Below are 26610 nucleotides of genomic sequence, written 5' to 3' on the forward strand. Positions count from 1 at the left end.
CAATGGAAACAGCTCATGGATCAGCCAGGGCTCTAATGATAGGACAAATTTATCTACTTATTTATAAAATAAATGTTGAGGCCCAAATGACTCCACAATGTCACAGTGGTTTAGAAATTTAAAAAGGCCAGAAACACGCCAATATCAGAAGTGAGTTGCTCAGAGGAAACAATAAAAAACCCCTGCCCCATAATACATCTAAAAGGGCCTGACAACCTCCAAAGACTGGAGAAGAGCCAAGTTTCTAAGGCTCACTGAAAGGTAGGCAGGATAGGGGGCATTTCAAAATTATGGGAGGCTCCAGCAGAGAAGGCATGCTTCTGATTTCCATTAGATGACATTGTTTAATTGGACTTGGAGCATGCCAAATGTAACCATACAGGGCAGATAGAAACCGAAGGAGACAAGTGATTCTTCAGATAATCAAGCCCTATGCCAGTGGTGGCGAACCTATGGCACGGGTGCCAGAGGCGGCACTCAGAGCCCTCTCTGTGGGCACACGCACTGTCGCCCCAGTTCTGGACCTTCAGCTGAGTTTTATAAAACCTTTTTGCTTTAGTCCTCTACCGCTGTGTGCAAAAAAAAAAAAAGGTTCAATCAGTTAATTTCAACTTCTGGTGGGAAAAAAATAGATCTTGCAAAGTTGGAATTGATTGAACTTTTTAGTCCCACCCAGTCTGCCATTACCACCGCAGCCACGCCCACCCAATTGGCCACACCCAGCCAATGGGCCACACCCAGCCAATGGGCCACACCCACCCAGCACTCGACGATGCATAAGTGGGTTTTGGGTTGCAGTTTGGGCACTCAGTCTCTACAAGGTTCGCCATCACTGCCCTATGCCATATAGGGCTTTACAGGTAACAAACCAGTACCTTGAATTGCTCCTAGAAACATATTGATCATCGGTGAAATGATCAAAGAAGAGGCATTATATGAGCATTAACAAAACTTGCTCATGACAGCTCACACCACTGCTTCCGTGTATATCTTAACCAGGATGGGGTAAATCCTGAAACAAGCCCCCCTTCTGAGATTATTCTTTGACCTCTGATATGCTCCCTCTCCCTCTCTCTGTTTGCACAGTTGGTCCAGAAAAATATACTGATCAATGATACAGAAGGTCCTTGAGAGAGCAGAGGACCACTGAATACCAGCATTATCAATCAGCACAAAAAATTCTATCTCAGCTTTATACCCTGCTTTGAAATAAAACTGAAAAAAAAGTTGGATAAATCCAGCCATAAAAACTGTCCGGAGATGGATTAAAAAAAATAGTACACACAAACTTCATTGCAAAATCTGAATCCCATTAAGTTTTGAGGAAGACTTTCATGGGTAGGCAGCTTTGTCTGATAAGATAATCTTGACAGGAAGGTGAGATTCCTTTGTACCTTGAGACCTGTGTAGAGACTAGAAGGAACAAGAAGAATGTGTTATGACCCAGCAAGACTGCTTTCTTTGAAGGGTGAAGCAGGAGGAGTTTTTAGTTACTAGAAAAAAGTATGTGAGAACAATCTTTCTTTGGGGCTCATAATTTTGAAAGTTCTCCTTTGTCCCTTTCAGAGAGGGAAGAGAGGTAGACTTATTGGAAAAAATACCGATGCTCTGGTATTTTGTAGCAGCAGAGATGGAATCTTACTTTCCTCTACCACCCTTTTTCAAAGGAAAGACACTTCTTTCATTCAATATACTTGACTCATTTGAACACAAAATATTTACTGCTTTAATTGGCAGCAATTAAAGTTGCAGAGATGCAAATATTCAAAGCAAAACATTTAAAAATGAAGTACAAATGTTTAAAAGAGTTTGGGACATTTATTTTTTTTAAAAGTATATGCAAGATATTACATAAAAATGATTTGTTATATTTTAGTATTGACAACAATATAAAGGAACATATACATCATCACAAAAAAGCATTCAAACTTACAGACCGGTATTCTGAAAACCCGTCAGTGTAGCAATCAAACCATCATTGTATAACAATAATTTGAAAATTAACTGAATTAATGCAGGGTAGTTGTTTTAACCCACTTGTGCATTGTAACAAAATTCACACAAATGTAACAGAAAGCCATTTGTTTGATATGTGAAGGAACCACGTTGGGCCTCAGACTAACATTTTATCAATCCATTCAAAAATTCGAAATTTGCAAGAAACTAGTTTATTCATAGTGGTACTTATTAAAAAGCAAGAATCATACTGAGTTGTCTAATCCTGGCATATTCCAAAGCTAGTGTAAACTGCAGTTCCTGAACTGAGGAATCACTGAGAACTATATAGTTAGGATAAAACTAGAAATCTCTTCAACTACTCCACAAAAGAGAGGAGACTTTAGTGGATGATCATAATAGTTTGCATATTAGGGTTCTCTAATAGGGCTTTCAACTAAGCCAGTCTTCAACCTTTCATATGTTGGGACAAAACACAATTTTTCATGTGTTTCACTTATCCAAACAAAAATTGCCATATTAATGTTAGTTATGTATTTTAGGCAAGTCACACTAACTTTGAGGTTTGTTAGCTAAATATGAACCAGACATCTGAACAGTAATTATAATTTGCTGTAACATTGTGAAAAAAGCTTGTTTTTGTTCTCCTGGCTCATCTTTAATATCCTCAATAGTTTTCTGAAGATATTCTGGGAGTTTATGAAAAGTTTCAAGCTCTCTAAAATAAAGATCTATTAACCAATGATTAGAAGAGTTCATATTAAGTTTATAACAGTCATCTGTCACCAGGAATGCATCTGAGCAACCAAGATTTTTAAAGGTAATAGGAAAAGGTTTAAATAAGTTATATACAGAACAAAGATTTAACAACATCTTGCAAAATAAGATTATCCATAATTCTTTGCGTTGATTATAGAAATTACTTTGTACTTGAGCATGAAATTCTTCAACTGTCTGTTCTGGCATCACAATATTCAAAAGATGTTGCTTAGTTGCTGGACATTTTATGTAATCAAGTGGTAACTTTCCTTTAGAATCTTTTTGTTGCAACAATATTGATCCTGCAGGAGACAAAACATTAGTGAGAAAGTATACACACATATGTAGACAGAAAGTGCTTAAGAAATGGCTGGACTCTCCATGAATCTTAAAGATGGGCAACACAACAAAATCAGATTTTAAAAAACTAGATAAATAGCATAATTTAAATCAAGATTATATGATGTTTATGATTTTAGCCTGCTAAGACATTATATTATAGCTATTACAAAATCTGTTACTGCAAGATTTATATCTTTTTTTTTGAGATGTTTCACTCCACTCCCTAGAACTTCATAATCACATACAAAGTTTTTTTTTTTCAAAATTGAGGGCTCCTGTTGTTTTAAGTAGTACATAATTTATACCTTAAAACTCTCTAATAATGCAAATAAAACTTGTCAGCAACCAGGGTTGATGCGGACTCCAGCTAGTGATCCAACTCCCCCCTCAAAAAACTTTCATTTGTTGTACATAGTTGTATGTATAAAAATAGGCTACAATTCTAAGCATATTTCAATTGTTTGCAAAAATGTAAGCATCCTGGTAGAATTGTAGTCAATGATCTGAAACATGCCTCCAATTCAAACACGTAATAATTACAAGACAGAAAAATAATGGTTTTGGAATGGGCTTCACAGTTCTTTAGAGCTGACCGTAATTGAAAGTAATCTCAAATATGTAAGGAGACCCAAGAATATTTCTGCTATCGAAGTGTTCTGCATAGAAGAGTAGGAAAACATTGAAAACCCTAATTTTACTTCCATGCACTCAAGCCTTTAACCAAACAATTCAAGCTTCCTGTTTCAACCTTACATTTTTGAAATGATGCTGCCCATTCCTGCACTTTCCCCAACTTTACTTTTCATTTTGTGTCTAGAAAGTTACATGACTACTCCAAACGTACTACTCCAACTGCAGTTTCACATAAAGGCCTGTACAGCATTCTGAAGGCCCAGGAATAACCGAGTTGCCTGTCCCAATTGCGGTTAGTAAACAAGGACTACCTGTAAACCATATTAGTTCAATGAAATGCCTTCTGACTAGACATATGGAATGCAAAAGGGATGCAATGGGGCATACACATCCCAAACTATTACTTGGTTTTCATCAGCTTATATTATATTACAACAGGGCGTCCCTGGGGCAACGGTGATGTCACCAGCTGACATTACCATGAAGCATTTCGGTGTTTCTGACACAGAAGTGTAGCATATTACAATAGAATCCAGTATATTTCTTTGCTACGTTTGAAAGAAAGCTTCCAGAAATCCCGACTAACAATAATCATGAAAGCTAAAATTCTAGGTTATGATCCCAGTAAGCTGGAGAAATCTGATTACATAGAAGTGGGGTTTGCTCTCATTTTATATCCTAAGGCCTTGCCCTGTTGGTGTTGCTGGGAGTGATCTTGATGGTTCTTGATCAGGCTATTGTCTACAGTTAGCGTGTTCATCTATATTAGTGGTTCCTTGATTGGGGTACTGTTTACCCCTTGATTGTTGCACTAATGTTAATTTTAGTATTACTCTCTGCTATTGTAGGTGTTGATTCCTGGTGAAAAGGTGTTTTGGTATTTTTATTTCCTTTTTGGCTTTTTGACTGTCTTTCTTGAATGGTATGTAGATGTTGTTAATCTTCACCAACTCCTACCAACACTGACAGGACAAACACTAGCATATAAAATGGAGCAAACCCCACTCCCTTCTAGCACTGATGTTACCTAGTTTGGTAATAAAATGTCTGAAAGAAAACAACGAAGCTCAGAGAGCACCAAGGACCTCACAGTTGAACCCCGAACTACAAACTACAACCCTGAACTAGTCTCTTCTATCAGTAAATGATTACAGTATTCATTCTGGTTTTTAAGTATACTTTCATGTCTATTTTTCATTAAACTTTCTGTATGTAGTTATGATCTATGTAAATATACTTCTGTAACATCTTTTGCAACAGAAATAACAGATTAAGATAAAAACTTTATTAATCAGGTTTTTGTAGACATCTCATAATCTGAGTTGTCATATCAGATAATAACAGTCTCCATGACAAAATAATTCAGAATTGAGCAAGCAGATTGTGCTTTCCAGATTTCTATTTCAAATGTTTCAACCAGCTGCATAAATACTCATATATTTTTGAGAGCACATTATCTCTGCTATATTGATTTCAAAAAAAAAAAACCTGACAAAATTCCTCCCTTTTATTCTAGAAAACAATCTGGTTCATGCTGCAGCCTAACTATGTCATAAAAGGGATGAGCTTCTGTACTTCTATTACATCTAGGATTCTCTCTATCCACCATGGCAACTCATGTCTCTATAGGCCAGAAATTTGGACAATGATGTAAACATCTGCGATGGCTTTCCATTATGTTCTTACTTTGTAGAAAGTCATGCAAATTAGTCTAATATAAAAGCCTTTGATATGATAAAATCACTATATTGTCAAGGAACATATGATTTTTTTTTTTGCTTCTACCTGTCTACACTGAGTAGCTTGCCTAGAAAGCATTTACCCTAATTCAGCAAGTATGTAGACTTTGTAAAATGATTAATGATTTTAATCAATGATTAAAAGTGTGCATCCAGGATTTACTAGAAAGTAAAAGGGAGTGAGAAAAGTAGGGATCTTTTGTTTCTTCTTAACAATGATCGCTGTTCATATTTTGTTAGAATAGGAGAAAAATTTTTATTACTATATAACTCACTGCCATATAGACATTATTCTGTTTAGGAAAAACATCCCATCAATTTAGATTTTACAGGATTGCAAACCACAGGGTAAGAAATATTTTTTTTGAAATTGGAAAATAACATGGGCGGTCATGAAGAATCTGTTATCTACATTTAACTGGAATGCCCTTTTCTGCCTAAAAATTGTTATGCTAAAACTAATACAGTACATGGAGGTAAGAAAAATGTTTGTTGGATAATCCTGGCCAAATTATCATCTTTCAAAGTAACCTGTTTCATAGGGTTGTTATGAGAATTAAAAGATGTGCAGAATATGCGGCACTAACATAAACAGATTAATATTAGTATAACTGTGGTGAAAGTTTATAGATGTAATTAGCTGCAGTAAAGAGAAATGTCATAACTCTAAAAGACAGATGTTGCACTATAGTTACTTAAAAAAAATAAAAGGCACACGGACGAAGAGTGAAAGTTTTGAACGGTTCTGAAGAATAAGAAATGTGAGTAATTCTACTCTGAATATGCAACACAGAGTTCTTGTCAAGCTCTTGTCAAAACCTCTGACAGGCCAAAGCCTGGCAACTGACAGCAAAGATAAGTCTGAGCACACAGCCTGTAAAGTTGCCAGAAGACTTGATGAATGAAAGAGCAAGTAGATCTTCTCCCTTAGGACAAGGGGATCATCCAGTGGCCATTCTTCATTGACACACAGGAAAAATGCACATCTGTCAGTGGAATGCCACATTCAATTGAGGACTTGGACTTGCTGTAATATTGGGTCTTGCATCACTTAGACCGATTGAAGAGAAGCCAGGTATTGGCTGGGCCTGTCATCTGCATGGTGCAGTAGATAAATAAAACACCTGGGAGATTATGTTACTGTTCTGGAAAATATACACTGAGAGGGAAGAACAGGGATATATTGATTGGGAAAGAATGTCAGACAGAGATCAAGCAAATAGCCTTTAGGGGGCAGGAGACATCTGCAAATACAAAGGAATCTTCCAGAGCAAACAAAAAACAATTAATTTGTAATTTGGGGTAAGTTCAGCTAAAAAACTAAGTACAACACTTTTTTACTTTACACAACTGAGTTATATAAATCTAAAAACAAGATAAAAAATGAAATCAGAACGACCCATGGCATAATAAAGAATATTACAAACTATGTTATGCATCTACAGATATAAAATGCTCATGTATATGTTTGTGTAAACTGTTATACAACGTAAGTAAGACAAAAAGGGTCGTATAAGTGGCATCTACAATAGTTTTTAGTGTTTTGTTATTAAAATAAGGCACCTTTTTTAGATGAAACAACATATTTGTTCAATGTAAATAAAAGCACATTGTTACTAAGTGGCACAAAGCAAACAGCCTAAGTATACTGCAGTTCATTGTAATATAATGTAAAATCAAGTTTTGGGATAGTATAAAATGCAATCTATACTATTATTTGTTAAGATAATCTTTAAAGCAAATCTAGAATTCAGCAAATATAAAAAAAACAGCCACAAATAATTTAACTGACAAGATGAATGAGTATAAATATGGCAAGATACACATCAATATTTATGAAAACCTCCAGCTTTCAAAATGACATTCCAAACAGCCTCCAATTTTAATACTCTGCAATTTTTAGAGATTCAAATTTCTCTAAGCTTATTTAGCATAAATGCACTCACCGCCATGCTGAAGTAGAAGCTCAGCAATTGCTACATGTCCGTTTGACAGAGCATCATGCAAGGGAGTCACCCCATCCACTTGACTGAATAGGTTTACTTCTGGACAATGCTGCAAAATTTCACGGACGCACACTGTGCCACCATGGTTACAGGCTTCATGCAAAGGTGTCCAACCGGCATAATCTGAATTATAAATTATGAGGAGTTTGAGGAAACAGCAAAATCCATATTGGGATGTTCATAAAAATGAAAATCAAATTTCTAAAAAAATAATGAACACATTTCTATACAAAAACTTCAGTAAAAATCACATACAATTTGGTACTTTAACTTGATTTAAAAAGAAAGATGTATTTCATTGCAATTTTGCAATAATCTAAAAATATGTTTTCCATAAAGCAGATTTATTTTACTAATATTATTAAAATTAAGATTTTTTTAGAAGTCAAAATGGTGCTGGTCTACTAGAATTTAAATAAAATTCTTATCCAGGAGATTAAGCTATTTACCACTTTGAATTTATACTTATAAAATGGCTAGGTAGGAGTAATTTTTAAATAATTACTGTGCTTAATTGAAAACCCCAAGAATTATATGGAACAAATGACTGGTTCTACAAGCTTTTGTTCCAAGCTCCCACTCAAGTCTTGCTTTTAATGTATTTTTATGGGTAAGAAAATCATTGTGAAAAACGTTACAAAAACATATCTTTCATAGTTATTTGGAAGGCTTTTGATATCTATTCAATACAAAAAAAATCAACCACTTACCTTTAACATTAATATCTATTCCTGGTACAGTCAGAAGACGAACCAATTTCTTCACATTGTTGCTTTTGCATGCAATATGCAGAGCTGTCTCCCCTAGTGTGCAAAATTCATACAGTGTAAACAAAACAGAAAATCAAGGCAATAAGCAAAGCAAAAGGAATTAACAAAGCTATTTGTCAGAACATTCATTCATAAAAAAGATCTCCTCTTCTCAGTGCAAATATATTTAAAGAACATTTAAAAAAAACAACAAGCTTGTCTTCAGTCACAGATCCAGCAAAGATTGCACCATTAAAGGGTTAACATAGGAATTATCTCCCCCCCCCCTTTAGTTGTAAAATGCTTCAGTCACATTATAAAAGCACCAAATGATCACAGAATACATGGGCAAAAATGCTTGGATTTGAAGCCGTAAAAGTTTAGAATGCAGTTGCCCTCCCTTAATTATATTCATGAACCCACATTAAGTGCATGGCTTTTTTTGATACAGCGTTTGTAGCGTAATTCAAATGAATGTTTCTGTCCAAGCACGAGTGCCTCTACACACTCAAGTATAATATGAAACTTCAAATCTGGTAACAGATGGTTTACTGTTTCTCAATAGGCTGTCTGGCTCATGTACAGTACCAGAGTGAAAAGTGGGGGATGGGGGAAATGGAAGCGATTGAAACAAATGGAACAATCTTTTTTTTTTAAACCACCCCCCCACAAATGCAACCTCATTTAGAACTAGAAAAAAGATTAAACAACAAAATCTGCCACTGAAATATGAATTGCAAACTTCTAGGTAATAGTGTAATTGCAGCAGGCTAGGTAAGACTATTAATTTACAATATTTTGATGAACTGATTATATCAGAATAAGAGCATATGAAAAACATGTTGCCCAACATAAATAATGAACACTTTTTTAAAAAACCATTTGTGCCATTGGATTGGGTCATTATTTACCTACAGGTAGAAAGGTAAAGTCAAGCCCTTCATTGAAAAGCACACTGCATACAGCTGAATCTATTATAAGCTACTTTACCAGACCTTGCTTTATATTCAGAACATTAGATTTATGCAAAGAATATTTGGTTGTTTGTTATAAGAAAGTACAATATTCTACCTTCAAATATTTCTGTATTAAATGATAATTATATGCCAATTTGTATTAATGTATAATCTCATTAATCAAAGAAAAAAAATATAAACTTTAAGTAATTGTTTCTTAATTCTTGAGAAATTGGCACAGGCTGAGAATATTAAAAAACCATGCAAATTTGTTTTTTAAAATTTTCCTTTTATTTCAGGCAACATAAGGGGAAGACCATTTTAATTGGATTGCTCTTACCTTTCCTAATAAATGTCAAGCTTATATTCATCACAGTTTTGTCACAGAGATCCTATCAAAATTGTACCATAGTGCATTTCACTGAGTTTGTGCTTTAAGAAGAACTTGGGCAAATTACAAACTGATTATTTAAACATTCAATATTTATATTCCAATATAATGAACAGTAAAAATGCCTTGCATAGCCTGGGCTGAACGCCGAGAAAAACAAAATGCTCCATATCCTTAATAAAGATATGTAACACAGCATACACTTCTGTCTTTGTTCATAAAATGTTTAGGAGCGGAGGAGAGCAAGAGAATTAGACTTTCAAATCAGAAGATAATGCTGATCCTTTCCAAGCACAGATTGGGGTGGATTAGTGAAGTAAGACAGTCAGGATCCACACTTAAGGTATACTCTCAATTTAAAACTTGGTGTGTTTGGCAGATCCAGGTAAGAGGGGGGAATCCTGTAAAAAAGGGTCTACATATGACTTCCCATATTTAAGTATCTGGCGGTGTGCAACATGTAAAGCAGGGAAATGCTGGCTTATGTAATTATGTGATACTACTTTATTGCAAATCCTTTCATGTTTTTTAGCATGTTAGAAATGCACAATACCTTTAAGGTTAATCTTATGAACATTCACATGGTTAGCTGAAGAATGGCAATTTTCTTTGCCATGCAATATGGTAGGCTTGGTTTTTCTTTCAATATATTTTGGTAGTTGAGCAAAGTTATCCTTGGTTTGTACACTGCAAATAAACAAGCATTGAAAAGACGGCATTACATGATATGTTCACATCAAGCAATACTACTGTGTGTCACATTAATAAAGTATTCACAATTTTGACTGCTCGCAATTAAAACAGAAACAGCAACATTTAACATAGCAGCATATAACTCTCCCCAAAATTCAGTAAAATAATAAAAAGTATATAGAATATGGAAAGATACACACACCCTTGTACACACACAAAAACAAACGTGCCCATCACTGAAACAGCAAGCACAATAATTTGCAGACACCACAGGTCACTTAGAGTTCAAGAAATGGGTCAGGTCAGAAGCTGTCCCTCAAAGCAGAATCCTAGTGGTGTTGTAGATGTTACTTACGGTACATCGGGCAGGACTTTGGCTTGGTTCTGCTTATCACCACTTAGCATCAGTAATGCCCTCTGAGACTCAGAGCATGGCCACTGCCCTATTTTCTTTTTCTTTTCTTTCTGCATCTTCCCTTTCTCACACACTCCAGCTTGTAAAGTAGGTAGATAGCAAGAAACCTGTTGCAAGAGTGACATTTTAGTCTGAGCATGTTGAAAGTTTATAATAGCATCAGCAGTCTTTTCTTTAAATAATATCTTTCAGGTAAACATGCTCTGTGTTTATACAACAGTTTTTCATCATTCTTAATGCCAAAGTAATTCCCATGAAACACATTTCTTCTGCTTTTATACACATTATTGGGAATTCAAAACGACTCAACCTGCTATAGCAGAAAAATACAAGGGAAAAAAGTAGCATGAGAAATTTACACAGTCCTGTCCTTCAATGACTGTGACAACATTGTACTGTACCAATACACCATAATGTAGCCTTCGATCTATTGCATTGTTCTTCAAACAGGACTGAATCTAGCCTTTTTACTGACTTTTTTCTACACTTTCTTCAAGGAGAAAACGTGATTTAGCAACACCCATCTTGAAAAATTATACTCAGGAATTAAGTCAAAGCAAGTTTTGAGTTTCTTTCTAATATTTTTTTAAATCAGGAGTCTCCAAACTTGGCAACTTTTAAGACGTGTAGATTTCAACTCCCAGAATTCTTCAGCCAGCATAGGAGGTGAAGTCCACAAGTCTCAAAATTGCCAAATTTGGAGTTCCCTGTCTTAAATAATTTCTTTAATTATGGGCATAAATCATGTTTTGCTAATTGCTATCAGACTGTTTCTCCAAGATCTTCACATTGGGATAGATTCTTTATGTACTATAAATGACAGAGAGCATGTTTTCCTTGAGAAGATGGGGGTTGGGCACTTCTACAATCCACACACTTCTGATAAACTGGCAGACTGACAACAAGAGAGAGAGAGATGAGGCCAAAAGTAAAGAATGGGTCAGAATAAGATTAAAAGAGCAAAGGGCACTTACCATTTTTTGAAGTGAAAGCAGTTCATTAGAAAAAAGAGTGCTGTTTTGGAAATACAGATTTTTAAACACAGCTTCCGCAACAAACATTTCAAGCCACAGAGATGGGATAGAAGAAATGAATACTTTTAATTCTTCATATGAAAAATCTAAAAATAAGGGGAGCACAGATTACATCCTAGACCAGTAATCTGGAAAAAAAAATCCCTTGTAATACTTGCTAAACCTTACATTTTTTGTAATATTAATAAATTATAAATAGTAATTATTAATTTAATTGTCTGAAATAAAAACTGATTAAATTAATAAAAAGAGCAACAATTTTCAATACAATCTTTACCAGGTTTTCAAGCTTAAATTAAAAGCGGCATATCTCTAAACAAAATCTGTATCTCTACTACGTTTTTAAGTAAAACACAGATTCAGAAAAAACAAAGAGTCAAGTTGGCATTTAGGGAAAAAAATACAGAGGCAACATTCTTATTAATCCAAATGAAATTATTACAATTTTAACTAGAATCTCAAAACCTGTACTAGTAAATGTTGGAGATGTGGTTGTATGGATGCTACTTATTATCATATTTGGTGGTCGTGCAGAGAGATAAAAGCATTCTGGATTAAGATATGGTGGAATATCCAGAGAATTTTTAAAAGGAGGGTAAAATTTACTCCACAATTATTTTTGTTAGGTATAGTTACTGATTGTGACACAAAGGAGGTTATATTGATGTTAAACTTGATAACAGCTGCGAGGCTGTTAGTAGGACAATATTGGAAGAAGGAATCTTTGCCTACATTGCAGGAATGGTTTCTTAAAGTGTCTCATTTGGCGGAAATGGCAAAGATTTCGGCTTTCTTAAAGGGACAAACGCAAGAGAAATTTCTTGCTGTTTGGGATAAATGGATAAAATTCATACAATTTAAATTTGATATAAAAAATATTATATAGTTTTTTCATAATTTTTAACTTTATATATATATATATTTTCTATTTTATATTCTTTTTTTATAATTTTTTTTAACTTTTTCTTTAATTAAGCCTATATTCTGCTCTGGGAGGTCCTGGGGGGGGAAGGGGGGGGTTGGGTAGGGGTGGGGGAAGGGGGGTTTTGTTGGGTAATGTTTGTTTTTTATTTGTATATGTTGTTTTTTGTTTTTGTATTGTTTCTTATTTTTTGTAAAATTTATAAAACTCTTTAATAAAAAAAAAAAAAACCTGTACTAGGAGAGCCATTGCCAATATGCCTGTACATACTTTGATTTACATTATGTCTATCGAAATCTAATATATGGTATAAATGGTCTATACAATTTCCTATCTCAAAATGTGGATGTAGCAAATAGTATCTGTTATAGTTCTATACTGTCAGTTGGAAATGGATACAAGAATATAGCTCTGAATTACAAGCTCTATCATGTATTTATGGAGGCCAATTTTAAGGACATATGACTTAAATATTTTTAGCCTTATATTCATGATATACTTTACAAAAGTTCAAAATAATTCATTAGGAAAATATGAATGAGAAGTTCATTCTAGAAATTGTGATAAGTACATAACATTTTTGGTGGGGTATATATAATCAATTTATATTCTGCATACTATGCAGCCAGTGTGTTGTAGTGGTTAGGGTATCAAGATAGAAACCAGAAGATTGTAAGTTTCAGTTCTGCCTTAGGCATAGAGCGAGTGGGTAATCTTGAGCCAGTCACTCATTCTCAGTCCGAGGAAACCAGCAATAGCAAATCATTTCTGCAATCTTGCCAAAAAAAACCTGCAAGGCTCATTTAGTCACCAGGAGTCAACACTGACTTGAAAACAAAAAAAACACCTAAATCAAAAGTGCATACTAAAATGAAAAAAGAGGAAGGTATATGTTTCATCAGTGTGTACAAGACACACAGTGCCAGACTACATTTTATTTTTGCATAGTTTGTTCTTTGGTTAATATTAATAATACATGTGGCTTAGAGTGACAATGACTAATTTCATTTAAGTTAGCTTATATAAATTATATAATTTATATCATACATTAAACAATCTTCACTTTTTTTTCAGAATACTGCCTACTGTTATAGTTAGTGACAGCACCTGACTTGACTGGTACTGAGAAAGAAAAGCAGGATTAGTCCTAATTAGCAGATGGGTGAGAGACCATCAGGGATCTCAGGTCTGTAAACTAGGTGAAGAAATTAATAAAACCTTCCCCAAAACATCCAGTGGTATACCATCTCCATACTGTTTTGAACACAACAATATTTGACAAGGGAGATTTCAGTTTACTATGACTCCTAACCAATTTGTCCTTTTCTATGTATAAAGGTAATCCTTGCTTAATGACTGCTCTGTTTAGCAAAGTTATGGTGCTGAAAAAGTAACTTTATGACTGGTCCTCACATTTACGACTGCCTCAGGATCCCGAGGGCTACATGATTGCAAAATCCCATGGTACAATTTGTGCATTTCACAGCTACTTTTTGACAAGTAGAGTTAATGTAGAAACCAGAAGTAAAATACTAAGTTCTGATCAAACAATGTTGTTTAACTACTATGCTTAACAAACATAGCAGAAGTGAGGTCTATGTCTGTTGTGGTCAGATGATTTCTCACTTAATGTACTGCTTAGTTTGTAGAAATAACCTTGGGGGTAAGAGTGGAGGTGGGAAGCCCACAGCTGCATAACAGACAAAGAAATTCAGAAAAGATCAGGTTGTAAAAGGAGACAGAGGAAGATTTGTACTTTCAGACTTGAAACATTTTGTTAAATGCCTTATAATAAACTAGAATTAACTCATTTGGTCATGTTTCCTGTCTGATCTACCTTGGGAAGGCTAGAGACAAAGTTGCCGGTCCCAATTGAGGTCATTAAGCGAGAACTATCTGTAATCAATACCTTAAGTTACAGTATAAATAATAAAGAATTAGTGTAATGTTCCACAAAATCAAGGCACATGACATGGGTAGCTTAATAATGTCAATCATTGGATTCTGAGATTAAAAAAAAAACCCTTGAGAAGAAGGAGCATCAAGAACAGCTGCAGAAAATGAATTGTAGATGTAGGCTCTACATACTCAAATAGTTAAACAAGTTCTTCATTTATATATAGTAAAGGCTATAAATAACAAGGGCTATAATTCTGGATTCTTAATTAATAATTATTAACATTACCATCACACGAAATGGCAATATAAGAAGCAAGGTCATCTGCTACAGAATGCAACATATTTCTGTCCATTATGAAGCCTGAAAGAATCCAATATTCCACAACAGCTCCCAAAACTGAATTTAATATTTCAGCTATTTTATGTTTGAAGACCTGAAAAAGAGTACAAATTCTATATTGTTATTATTTACTAACATACACTCATTTTAGTCTCTATATTATTTCACTTTAAATAAATAAAATGTTTTCTGCTAGGAGAATACAGAAATTACTGATTCAAGATGGTGGGCCCAATCTGAAGCTACAGAAACTATCTGATCTAGTCTAAATTGTTCCAAAGGTAGTTCAATGTGATAAAAAAAAAAAAAACACAGAAAAAGATCTTATCTATCTATAATCTAGCAAGGGTAAAATATACAAATGCTTATTAACTTATTTTTCAGGAAAATGGGACTTTTTAAAAGGGAAGTTTGAATTAAAGAGTGGGTGAAGCATGCTGAACTTCATAGAAATTGGTGGGGTTTTTAAAACATCTTTAAAATCAAGTTGGTTGTTTTATCATTTTTGTGAAGAATATATATGATAAAATTGAGATACTGTGGGTCTTTTGTGCAAAAGAAAGGTATATTCATTAGGAATGACAATTCTTCTTCCTCACATAATGCAGGTAATTGTCAGGATTTCAGGTGAAAAATAAGGGAGAACTTTGGTGTTCTTTTCCATAAAAGCTTGCTAATATAGTTAAGGAAAAAGTCACTAGAATTAAATTCTGGTAACAATGAAGTAACATATCCGATAAACTTTGGGGACAACCATGACCTGGATGACTGAGGATCTCCACAGACATATAAGATAAAACTAAAATGTCTCTCAGCTTTAAAGATCTTTTTCTCTTTCCACATGCTATCAGAAGGAGGAAAATTGAGGATGGGCCTGTCAACTATAAAAACCATATTTGCCTTATGTGTGTGTGTGTGTGTGTGTGTGTGTGTGTGTGTATGCATGTATGTATGTATATTTCTCTTCTTGCAGTTATTGAGATACCATTCATGGTAACATGCAAGAGCACTTGAATAAGGCCAGATCTTTGTTGAGGCAAAAGAACAGAATGGAGCCCATTCTGGAGAAGATGCTACCATAATCTCTATAGATCGACCTCTCAGGTACACTCTTTTTGTATGAATAATTTTGAATACACTAGAATTAAACAATAATCTCAAGCCTCTTTTTTATAATTCTGAATAAATTTCACCTGTTTCATCTAGTTTGCATTAGAATTAGACCTGGTTAACAGCACTACAGGTAACCTTTGAGTTATGAGAGTTGGGACTTGGCCAGCCATCACTAAGTGATGCAGTTATAAAGCTTGATGTCATATAGCAATCCAAGCCATCCTGGTTGCTGTTGTAACACCAAGATGCACAGGTTGTTAAGTGGGAAGTGGCGGGAGTCCTAAGTAAAAAGCACAAGAATATCACAGGATGGCTTGGGCGCAGGCATACAAGTAGAGGAAGACTGAGGGAAAGAGGGCTTGGATATATGCATGTAAGTGTAGAGAAGTCAATGGAAGGACTGGGTGCATGTGTGCAAATGAAAGGAGACTGAGAGAAGGAGGACAGGGCACTGTGCATAGGAAGGCAGGAAAGAATTGTCAGATCAACTTGTGACTTTCCCTGCCGGCTATCTCACTGACTGAGAAAAAAAGCTGTCTGTCTATACTGTTGCCAAGAAACAGTCGCTAGATGTATATTTCATATACAAGAATTTATATAGTAATCTGTACAATGCTACAAAATATTAAGTATGTAGTACATTGAAGGTATGCATCAACAAATATTTATTAACAGTCTTTCTGAGAGAAAGTGGAACATCTAAAAATATTATTTCTCCTTCTTTATATTTATATTAGGTAAATCACTTACATCAATTGTCCTGTACTTTTCTCTATATGAATATATGACCCAGTCTATTAGAATATTTATTTGTTTGTTGAAAAGCACTGAATCATTTTTTAACCAAAAGGTGTTCAAAAGAACCGTCTGTGGCATCGCTAGAGGTTTATGTGAGTCACTTTCTTCATAAAGCCTGCAAAAAGAAAAAAATCATTTCTGGATTTAACTACTTAATTTATTAAACTTCATATGTCAAAACCTGCAGAGTTTAACAACATAACAAAAAATCTAAAGAATGTGTGACAAACAATGGAGTGATGTTGTAAGTCTCATTTAAACCATATAAAATGTAGAAGCTTGCTGTCTTGTCTTTTAGAGGTAGCTTCTTGAAGAACAAAATATTTTATCATCTGTTATTTCAAACAAAAGACTATAGTTCAATAGTTCAACCACAGCATACAATAAATATGAGTATGTTGTTGTTAATTGCGATGTCGTGTCCGACCCATCGCGACCCCATGGACAACGTTCCTCCAGGTCTTCCTGTCCTCTACCATCTTCTGGAGTCCATTTAAGTTCACACCTACTGCTTCAGTGACTCCATCCAGCCATCTCATTCTCTGTCGTCCCCTTCTTCTATTGCCCTCAATCTTTCCCAGCATTAGGCCCTTCTCCAGTGAGTCCTTCCTTCTCATTAGGTGGCCAAAGTATTTGAGTTTCAACTTCAGGATCTGGCCTTCTAAAGAGCAGTCGGGGTTGATCTCTTCTAGGACTGACCGGTTTGAACGCCTTGCAGTCCAAGGGACTCGCAGGAGTCTTCTCCAGCACCATAGTTCAAAGGCCTCAATTCTTTTGCGCTCAGCCTTTCTTATGGTCCAACTTTCACAGCCATACATTGCAACTGGGAAAACCATGGCCTGGACTATACGCACTTTTGTTGGCAGGGTGATGTCTCTGCTTTTTAGTATGCTGTTTAGATTTGCCATAGCTTTCCTCCCCAGGAGCAAGCGTCTTTTAATTTCTTGGCTGCAGCCCCCATCTGAGGTGATATTTGAGCCCAGAAAAATAAAATCTGTCACTACCTCCATTTCTTCCCCATCTATTTGCCAGGAATTGAGAGGGCCGGATGCCATGATTTTGGTTTTCTTAATGTTGAGTTTCAAGCCAACTTTTGCACTCTCCTTCTTCACCCGCATCAAGAGGCTCTTTAGTTCCTCTTCACTTTCTGCCATTAGAGTGGTATCATCTGCATATCTTAGGTTGTTGATATTTCTCCCGGCAATCTTAATTCCAACGTTTGATTCATCTAGCCCTGCCTTTCTCATGATGTGCTCTGCATATAAGTTAAATAGGCAGGGCGACAGTATACAGCCTTGCCGGACTCCTTTTCCAATTTTGAACCAATCAGTGGTTCCGTGTCCAGTTCTCACTGTTGCTTCTTGACCCGCATATAAGTTTCTCAAGAGACAAATGAGATGGTCTGGTACTCCCATCTCTTTAAGAACTTGCCACAATTTGTTGTGATCCACACAATCAAAGGCTTTAGCATAGTCAATGAAGCAGAAGTAGATGTTTTTCTGGAACTCCCTAGCTTTCTCCATGATCCAGCGTATGTTGGCAATTTGATCTCTAGTTCCTCTGCCTCTTCGAAATCCTGCCTGTACTTCTGGTAGTTCTCGATCTACATACTGCTGGAGTCTAGCTTATAGGATTTTAAGCATAACTTTACTAGCATGTGAAATGAGTGCAATTGTGCGATAGTTTGAACATTCTTTGGCATTGCCTTTCTTTGGAATTGGAATGTAAACTGACCTTTTCCAATCCTGTGGCCACTGTTGTGTTTTCCAAATTTGCTGGCAAATTGAGTGTAGCACTTTTACTGCATCGTCTTTTAAGATTTTGAATAGCTCAGCTGGAATACTGTCACCTCCACTAGCTTTGTTGTTGCTCAGATTTTCTAAGGCCCATTTCACTTCACATTCTAGGATGTCTGGTTCGAGGTCAGTGACCATCTCATTGTGGTTATCTGGGATGTTAAGCTCATTCTTGTATAGTTCTTCTGTGTAGTTTTGCCATCTCTTCTTAATCTCTTCTGCCTCTGTTAGGTCTCTGCCATTTTGGTCCTTTATCATGCCCATCTTTGCATGAAACGTTCCCTTCATATCTCCAATTTTCTTGAAGAGATCTCTGGTCCTCCCTATTCTGTTGTTTTCTTCTATTTCTTTGCACTGTTCATTTAAGAAGGCATTCTTATCTCTTCTAGCTACTCTCTGGAATTCTGCATTCAATTGGGTGTATCTTTCTCTTTCTCCTTTGCCTTTTGCTTCCCTTCTTTCCTCAGCTATTTGCAAAGCTTCCTCAGACAGCCATTTTGCTTTCTTGCATTTCTTTTTCTTTGGGATGGTTTTAGTTGCTACCTCTTGTACAATGTTGCGAACTTCCATCCATAGTTCTTCAGGCACTCTGTCTATCAGATCTAATTCCTTAAATCTATTTGTCACCTCTACTGTATATTCATCAGGAATATGATTTAGTTCATACCTGAGTGGCCTAGTGCTTTTCCCTACTTTTTTCAATTTAAGCCTAAATTTTGCAACGAGAAGCTCATGATCTGAGCCACAGTCAGCTCCTGGTCTTGTTTTTATTGACTGTATGCAGCTTCTCCATCTTTGGCTGCAGAGCACATAGTCAATCTGATTTCTATGTTGACCGTCTGGTGATGTCCATGTGTAGAGCCGTCTCTTGGGTTGTTGGAAAAGAGTGTTTGTTATGACCATCGTATTCTCTTGACAAAATTCTATTAGCCTGTGCCCTGCTTCATTTTGTACTCCAAGGCCAAACTTGCCTGTTATTCCGGTTATCTTTTGGCTTCCTACCTTAGCATTCCAATCCCCCATGATGATAAGGACATCATTTTTTGGTGTTAATTCTATAAGGTGCTGTAGGGCTTCATAGAACCGGTCAATTTCATCCTCTTCAGCACCAGTGGTTGGGGCATAGATTTGGACTATTGTGATATTGAATGGTTTGCCTTGGATTCGAATTGAGATCATTCTGTCATTTTGGGGATTGTATCCCAGTATTGCTTTTCCTATTCTTTTATTGACTATGAAGGCTACTCCATTTCGTCTGAGGGATTCTTGCCCACAGTAGTATACCTGATGGTCATCTGAGTTAAATTCACCCATTCCTGTCCATTTTAGTTCGCTGATTCCTAAGATGTCGATGTTCAGTCTTGTCATCTCTTTTTTGACTACGTCTAGCTTGCCTTGATTCATGGATCTTACATTCCAGGTTCCTATGGAGAAAAAGTCTTTACAGCATCGGACTTTCCTTTCACCACCAGATATATCCACAGCTGAGCGTCCTTTCGGCTTTGGCTCAGTCGCTTCATTCTTTCTGGCGCTACTAGTACTAGCCCTCTGCTCTTCCCCAGTAGCATATTGGACACCTTCCGACCTGAGGGGCTCATCTTCCAGCGTCATATCTTTTTGCCTTTTAGTACTGTCCATGGGGTTTTCATGGCAAAGATACTGGAGTGGTTTGCCATTTCCTTCTCCAGTGGATCACATTTTGTCAGAACTCTCTGCTATAACCTGTCCATCTTGGGTGGCCCTGCACGGCATAACTTATAGCTTCATTGAGTTACGCAAGCCCCTTCGCCACGACAAGGCAGTAATCCATAAAGGGGAAATATGAGTATCAAGACTGCCTATTAGCAAGACCTGTTAATTCTCAAGCAACAAAGAAAATGATACAATTCACAATTTCTGGAGGATACCAGATTTTCCATACCTGAGGTTATAGTGGACTCTCATCCTAAAAATATGTGCTTAAAAGTTGTGGGAAAAATTATGACATTATATAGTAGTGAAGATAAGGATTGTATATTTCACAGGAAGGAAGTCATTCTGCAAATTTAGTGTAATATATAATTTCTATCTCTTAGTTCTCCAATATAGTTTACTGTGTATTATAGCAAATTGTGACCTTTTGTGTAAAATAATTTTAATTTGCTGCAGTTAAAGAATACACAAAACTTCAAATAAAACAGAACATCTTTAATACCTAAAATTATTTTTAAAATCCTTTAAATACATGTCACAAAATAGTTAATTATTGTAATAGGGCTGTACACCTCATTGGATTTGAAAGCAAAAAGGTGCTTTGGAGCACATGTGGACACAAATGTAGGCCCCTGCCTGAAACTCTTTAAATCAAATACAGTATGTTAAATGATAGCGTGCTGGACAGCTGCACAATTCCAGTAAAAGGCACAACTGTTTTAAATTTTATAGACTCAAAGCACTTTTTTTGCTGAATCCAAAGTGATGCATAGCCCTAATATTTAATATACACCTTTCTAAGGACAGCCTATCTCTGAAACAGAGAACACATTTACTGTAAAACAAGATTCACCTTAAAAATATAGAAAGGCTAAAAGAAAAAAAATACCTTCTTGTTAATGCCAACACTTCAGCATCAAACAAATTCATAACAAATGTCAGCAATTTTTTGTGAAAGGTTCTGTCCGTATTTGTAGTTTTTGGGTCCATGACTGAATGACAAATATTATTGTGATAAAGACAAGACCTGTAGAGGAAACCCCCACACACACACAATAATTAAGATTTTATCCATTTCACAAGGTGCTTCAGAGATATGTTTTTGATGACCTATTGCTTTACAATTACTGGCTCAAATTATTATTGTGCGATTTTTAAAAAACAATCCTTGTATCTTTGTATACATTTGAACTATCACTTTGACAGTTTTAAATTCCTTAAAATAGTTTTGTTTATGAACCTCTGCATTCTAGAAAATGTGCATCTGTTATTAAAATAATTAAACTTTTTGCTAGTTTTTTTTACACTTAAGGCTTTTTAAAATTCCTTTTTCATATAAAATTAATAATCATCTCATGGATGTCTATCTAACATAAACTTTGCATTTTTCTGCCATTTGTGCAACAAAATGTCTTATCAGAAAGTTGAAATGCTGCAAGTTTGAAATATGTTTACTATCGTAGTACATGGGAAGCTGCAACTGTGCAACAGAATCTTCATAAAAGGAAGCAGGCAAAAACTAAATAGAGAAAAAGCATCAGAATGACAGGTTGGAGGCTGTGCTGTATGAATCAACACTGAATAATAAGTTGAGTAATAATAATTTGAATAGATTCTGAAGTTTCTTTAACCTGACCCAACTATATCAGAGCACAATCTCAAATGAACACAGTCTCCCTAGTTTTTGAATTATTATTTAAAAGATTTGTAACAAATGTAAACTCATCAAAGTAAACTGAACAAGATCAATTGGATACTGTTAAGATCTTTCATGGGGTTAGAACTGAAAACATAAAAGCTTAGACCTGGCAGAGGAGAAAATTCAGGCCAAAGCTTTACTGTTAGGAAAAGATCAAGGTAAAAGATGATGGGCAGGTGGCAAAAAACTGCCTTAAGTCATGGATGACAGCATAATGCAGGGGTGTCAAACTGGCGGCCCACAGGCTGGATGCGTCATGCACAGGACACACCCACCTCAGTTCCACAAAGACAAAAAACATTGTGATACGTCATGTGATGTGATCGAGTTTGACACCTGTGGCATAGTGTAAATATTGCCATTATCAGATTATTAAAACACTGATTTGCAGTTATTTTGTTGCTATGCATATCATGTATATTACGTCATGAGTGTGGGTGAAAATGCAAATGGGCCTAGGCTGGGAGACGGCTATTTAAACATTCACCCTTAGATGTTTCAAAGTACTCTTCTGCTTTGAAATCTCAAGCACTGCATAGCTCTAACATATAGATGAGACTTACATAAAGCAGACACAAAGGACAAAGATTTAGTTTGGCAGATTTTATCTTAGCAGCATGAGCAAAAAAACACCAGAGTGAAGACATGTAAAAGACTCAACAAGAAACAGCCCAAGACAAAGACTAATTTGCAAAATCTGAGATGGCTTCCATGTGAACTGGATAAAGTATTAATATGGAAAAATACCAAGATGAGATAGTAAAGTTATATTATGATTAAGAATGATTTTGGTGCTATTGTACATAATGGAGCATTAATTGAAACTTAGTTTGACCAGTCAGACTCAAAATTTGGGTATTCATGGATGTATGTGTATGAAAATAAATGAAAGATTTAAAACTTGTACTGCAGAAAGTACATAACAGTAGCTGCATCATCTCTGGATAAAAAAGAACAAATAGTAGCATTGGAAACACTGTATTATAAATAGCTTATTTATAATCTTCTGTCTGATTGGTCTGTGGAAAAGGTATAATCAGAGCTGAAAGAGATCTGGTATCTAATTAAATCTAAAATTAAAAATCTGATTAAATATAAAATTAAAAAGTATGCCATCTATTTTGGTCTTTCTGGTTATGGTGGATTTTAAGGAAAATTAAAAGGTCACTTAATTGTTAACAATTAATCTTAACCTCTCCCAGAAGAGAATTGCTCTAGATCAATGTTCTAGATCAAAATCTTCCTCAATTAATCCAGTGCCTCTATATTAGAAGAAATGTAGATTTATTAATAGTAGCTGTTCAACAGCTTAACATTCACTTCATGTGAAAATCAAAAACCAAAATTCTATTTGCTGTAATAATTCCACAAGGGTTTTACCTGACAAGCATGTCCATCAGAGACCATGTTCCATTCTTACAAACAGGACACTGAAGAATTTCAAGATAATACCTTAGCGTAGAAGGTGATTTCCAAGGAGGATTACGTTCGAGGAGAGTATACATCATATGAAAAAACTGAACAGAAAGTGTAGGGTCTGAATTGCCCTGTAAACAAGCATGAATGTGTATCAGTTTCATGTTTTGCTCCAAACTTCATTTGATTATTATTTTAGTTTAAAACTGAATGCCTTACATTCTTTCTATTCTTCTGTATTTTCCCAAATCAGATTCTTACTTTTTGGGGATCCGTCATTTAAACAGAGTCTCTACTTCACTGCAATCCACTTTCTTCATAACAAAGTTGAAGGTAGGTATTATAGGTGATTTTGACAAAGTTAAAAATGCTTAACCCTAACCCAAATACCATCTTCTCAGAAAAAAATGAAGCACTGGCTTAGGTAAATGGTATCAAATGGCCAACTATCCTATTACAAAAATACTTTCTCAAAACATTATACTGTCTGCTAAGCCATCTAACATTTAGAGGGTGAAGGAATGCTAATAAGCTGCAAAGTTACTGGAAGGTGAGCAGAACTCTGGAAAAGCAAAGGAAACTAACTCCCTAGACTATGTTCATTAAATACTGCCTCTTTTTAAAACACCACTATCTTTGGAGTCCTGGCCCCATTATCTCAGTTACATCCTAATAGTCTCACTGATGTCACTAAGCACATGAGATTTTATATCTAATGAAATGTCTGGCTATTGTAGCCAATCGTATGTATAGTTTAATTTGCTTCTTTAAGCCTCTCTTTGGCTCTCTGTCAATAAACCAATTTAGGCCTAATGTAACATGTCTTAGTCTTTGGCTTAAATGTACATCTAAAAATTATATCACAGCGTTCAAAAGTACAAAGATTACCACACAATCTTAATTTTCACAATCTCAAAATAAATAATAATTTAGAGTTACACTGTGATTACCACTTATAATTTCAAGGTGTGATTATTCTGTGTGTCAACTATAATAACAAGTTAGATGTTGTTCTCACCTGTAGAATATGCTCTAAAAGAGAATGAATTAGTTTAGCAGGAGGAATACAATCTTTTCCAGAGAAAAATTCTGTGACTGCAATTGGAAAAAAATTATCATCCACTAGTTCTTCCAATATCTTGTTTTTCCTGGAACAGGAAGCATTTTCAAGCTAAGAAGTAAAACTTTTAAGAATTATTATTAACATACTTTTATTAGGTGTTAACAAAAATAAATAAAATCTTTCTGGATTCATAGTAAGAATTTGTTGACTAATCCATTATATTTCCATATGAACATAACTTAACAGCATAAAGAAAAACTTGTAATTTGGGTGATTGAGAAAACAAATTATATTTTCACTGGTTGATATCTGGTATCCACAATTTTATAAGAATCTTCATTAACATTTGTTTTTATCTTGTACTTGATTATAAGCAAAATAAATTAATCTAAATTTTCAGACTATACTGTTTTTAAGAATTCACTTTCAAAAAAAAGAAAGTGTTACAGATATACTCTATTTAGATTTAAAAAATTGAAACTGTGAACATATCAGTATTTTCAGCTATCCAAAAATATTCCCACAAGAATGCTAGTACCCGTGTTTCCCCGAAAATAAGACCGGATCTTTTTTTTTTTTGCCTCCAAGAGGCAATACATCTTATTTTGGGGGGAATGTCTTACTCACCTCCGGTACCGACAGCCCCATTCAGCAGGTCTACTTCTTTTGGAACTGAAGGAGTAGCTTCATTTTGCAGCTGCATTCCGACCTGCATTTTGCAGTCAGGCCTTTCCAGAAGGCCAATGCAGCCGAGTACCGAGCTGTGGATTCTGGAAAGGCCTGTGATTGAGAAATGCACGCCTGGCTGCAGAAGACGCCTTAGAAGAAGTGGGCTGGGGAGGAGAAGGCTGGTTGCAAGGTAAGTGGGTGCGGGGCGCGTGGGGCAGATCCATACCCCTACCCCTGCCCTAGCTTGATTTTTAAGATTGTGCCTTGCCCCAAAACTAGGGTTTATTTTCAGGGTAGGCCTTACTTTCGGGGAAACACAGTACTGAAACTCCAAAACATCAGTGATGACAAGTTACTGTTGTTTTATATCACTATATTTTAACCAGGGGGTTACGTTCAGTCAATATTAGTTCACTGAGTTATCTAAAGTTATCATTAATAGCAGGAGTCACACCCTAAAGAAATGTTCAATTACTGCGAAAATATGCATTGTATTGAGATATTCCTGTCAATATTTCAATAGTCATAAAAGACAGGTTTATAATAATATTCAAGTGTACTTAATTACTTCACAGTAGAGCTTTCGAAGTGATTCAGATAATTAAAATACAGAATTTTGTGCCTATTTTTTGTACATGTAGGCTCTTTAATAGTTTGGATTGCAATTACTATTATTGTTGCTAAGCTTAAACAGTTATAACCAACGAAGAATTAGTTCACATTTTTATAATAACAAAGTTTATTATTCCTTCAAGAATTTGTTTTTAAAAATAATATGGTTATATTAAACTAGATTTTAAAAAAAATTAGGAGCAAGCAGTTGCATTTCCATACTCAATTAAGCAAAAACCTATGTCTGTCACTAAACTATATTATAATGTATGTACAGTATCTCCGGGGGAAAAAAGAACCTGTTGAAATTAAATCCTTCCAGAATAGCATTTAAAGGGAAACAAGAGGAAAAGAAAAATATGTAAATGGATACACTTTGCATGTCACTTCTAAGCATCCTTCTAACTTCATTGTTTCAGAATCTTACCTCTTTGTTGCATTCCATCTTCTCGCCCATTTGAGTGTACTTACTTAGCACTGCCTGTCAGTTAAAAACAAGTTGTTCTTATTATATTTAATTTGTTAATTGTGATGCCTAGAAATATTACATGACACATTAAATAGGCATAGACATAATATTGTTATCAGTCCTGCTAATTTCTAATAAGAATACGATAATTATAGTCAAATTCATTTAAAAGACTTTGCAGCCCTCTAAATCACAGGTAGCCAACTTATGGGCCATAGCCCATTACCAGGCCATGGCCTCTTGGCTGCCGGGCCGCGTGAGTAGTTGGGCATTGCATGCACGTGTGCTCACCCCCCCTCATGCCACTGTTGCTGCGAGTGTTGTGCAGGAGGTGGCAGCATCGCTACTATCTCAACAGGTGAGCGGCGGTGTGTCAGATGCAAGTGGCGGCATTGCCACAAACCTTGTGCAGGTAGTGACACCACCGCAAGCGGCAGGTGGGCCTCAGC

At 35.5% G+C, this 26610-nt stretch overlaps 1 protein-coding gene across 7 annotated transcripts in view; it reads right to left on the reverse strand.

Annotated features, from left to right (window-relative positions):
• Positions 1-1798: 1798 nt before the first annotated feature.
• SLF1 (SMC5-SMC6 complex localization factor 1) overlaps positions 1799-26610 on the reverse strand; it is a 36550-nt gene continuing 11738 nt past the window's right edge. For all 7 annotated transcript variants that reach the window (XM_039335694.1, XM_039335693.1, XM_039335699.1 and 4 more), the window contains exons 7-18: positions 26120-26173; positions 24367-24519; positions 23313-23479; positions 21123-21260; positions 16698-16860; positions 14781-14928; positions 11614-11759; positions 10580-10746; positions 10085-10218; positions 8146-8238; positions 7376-7558; positions 1799-3017 (exon numbers count right to left, since the gene is read on the reverse strand). In XM_039335694.1, coding sequence (XP_039191628.1) covers positions 2509-3017; positions 7376-7558; positions 8146-8238; positions 10085-10218; positions 10580-10746; positions 11614-11759; positions 14781-14928; positions 16698-16860; positions 21123-21260; positions 23313-23479; positions 24367-24519; positions 26120-26173 — 2055 coding nt within the window. In that variant the 3' untranslated portion in view covers positions 1799-2508. The remainder of the gene's footprint in view (positions 3018-7375; positions 7559-8145; positions 8239-10084; positions 10219-10579; positions 10747-11613; positions 11760-14780; positions 14929-16697; positions 16861-21122; positions 21261-23312; positions 23480-24366; positions 24520-26119; positions 26174-26610) is intronic.

Source organism: Crotalus tigris, unplaced genomic scaffold, assembly GCF_016545835.1.
Source record: "Crotalus tigris isolate CLP2741 ecotype Arizona unplaced genomic scaffold, ASM1654583v1 scf7180000017646.2482762, whole genome shotgun sequence".
Classification (NCBI taxonomy): Eukaryota; Metazoa; Chordata; class Lepidosauria; order Squamata; family Viperidae; genus Crotalus; species Crotalus tigris.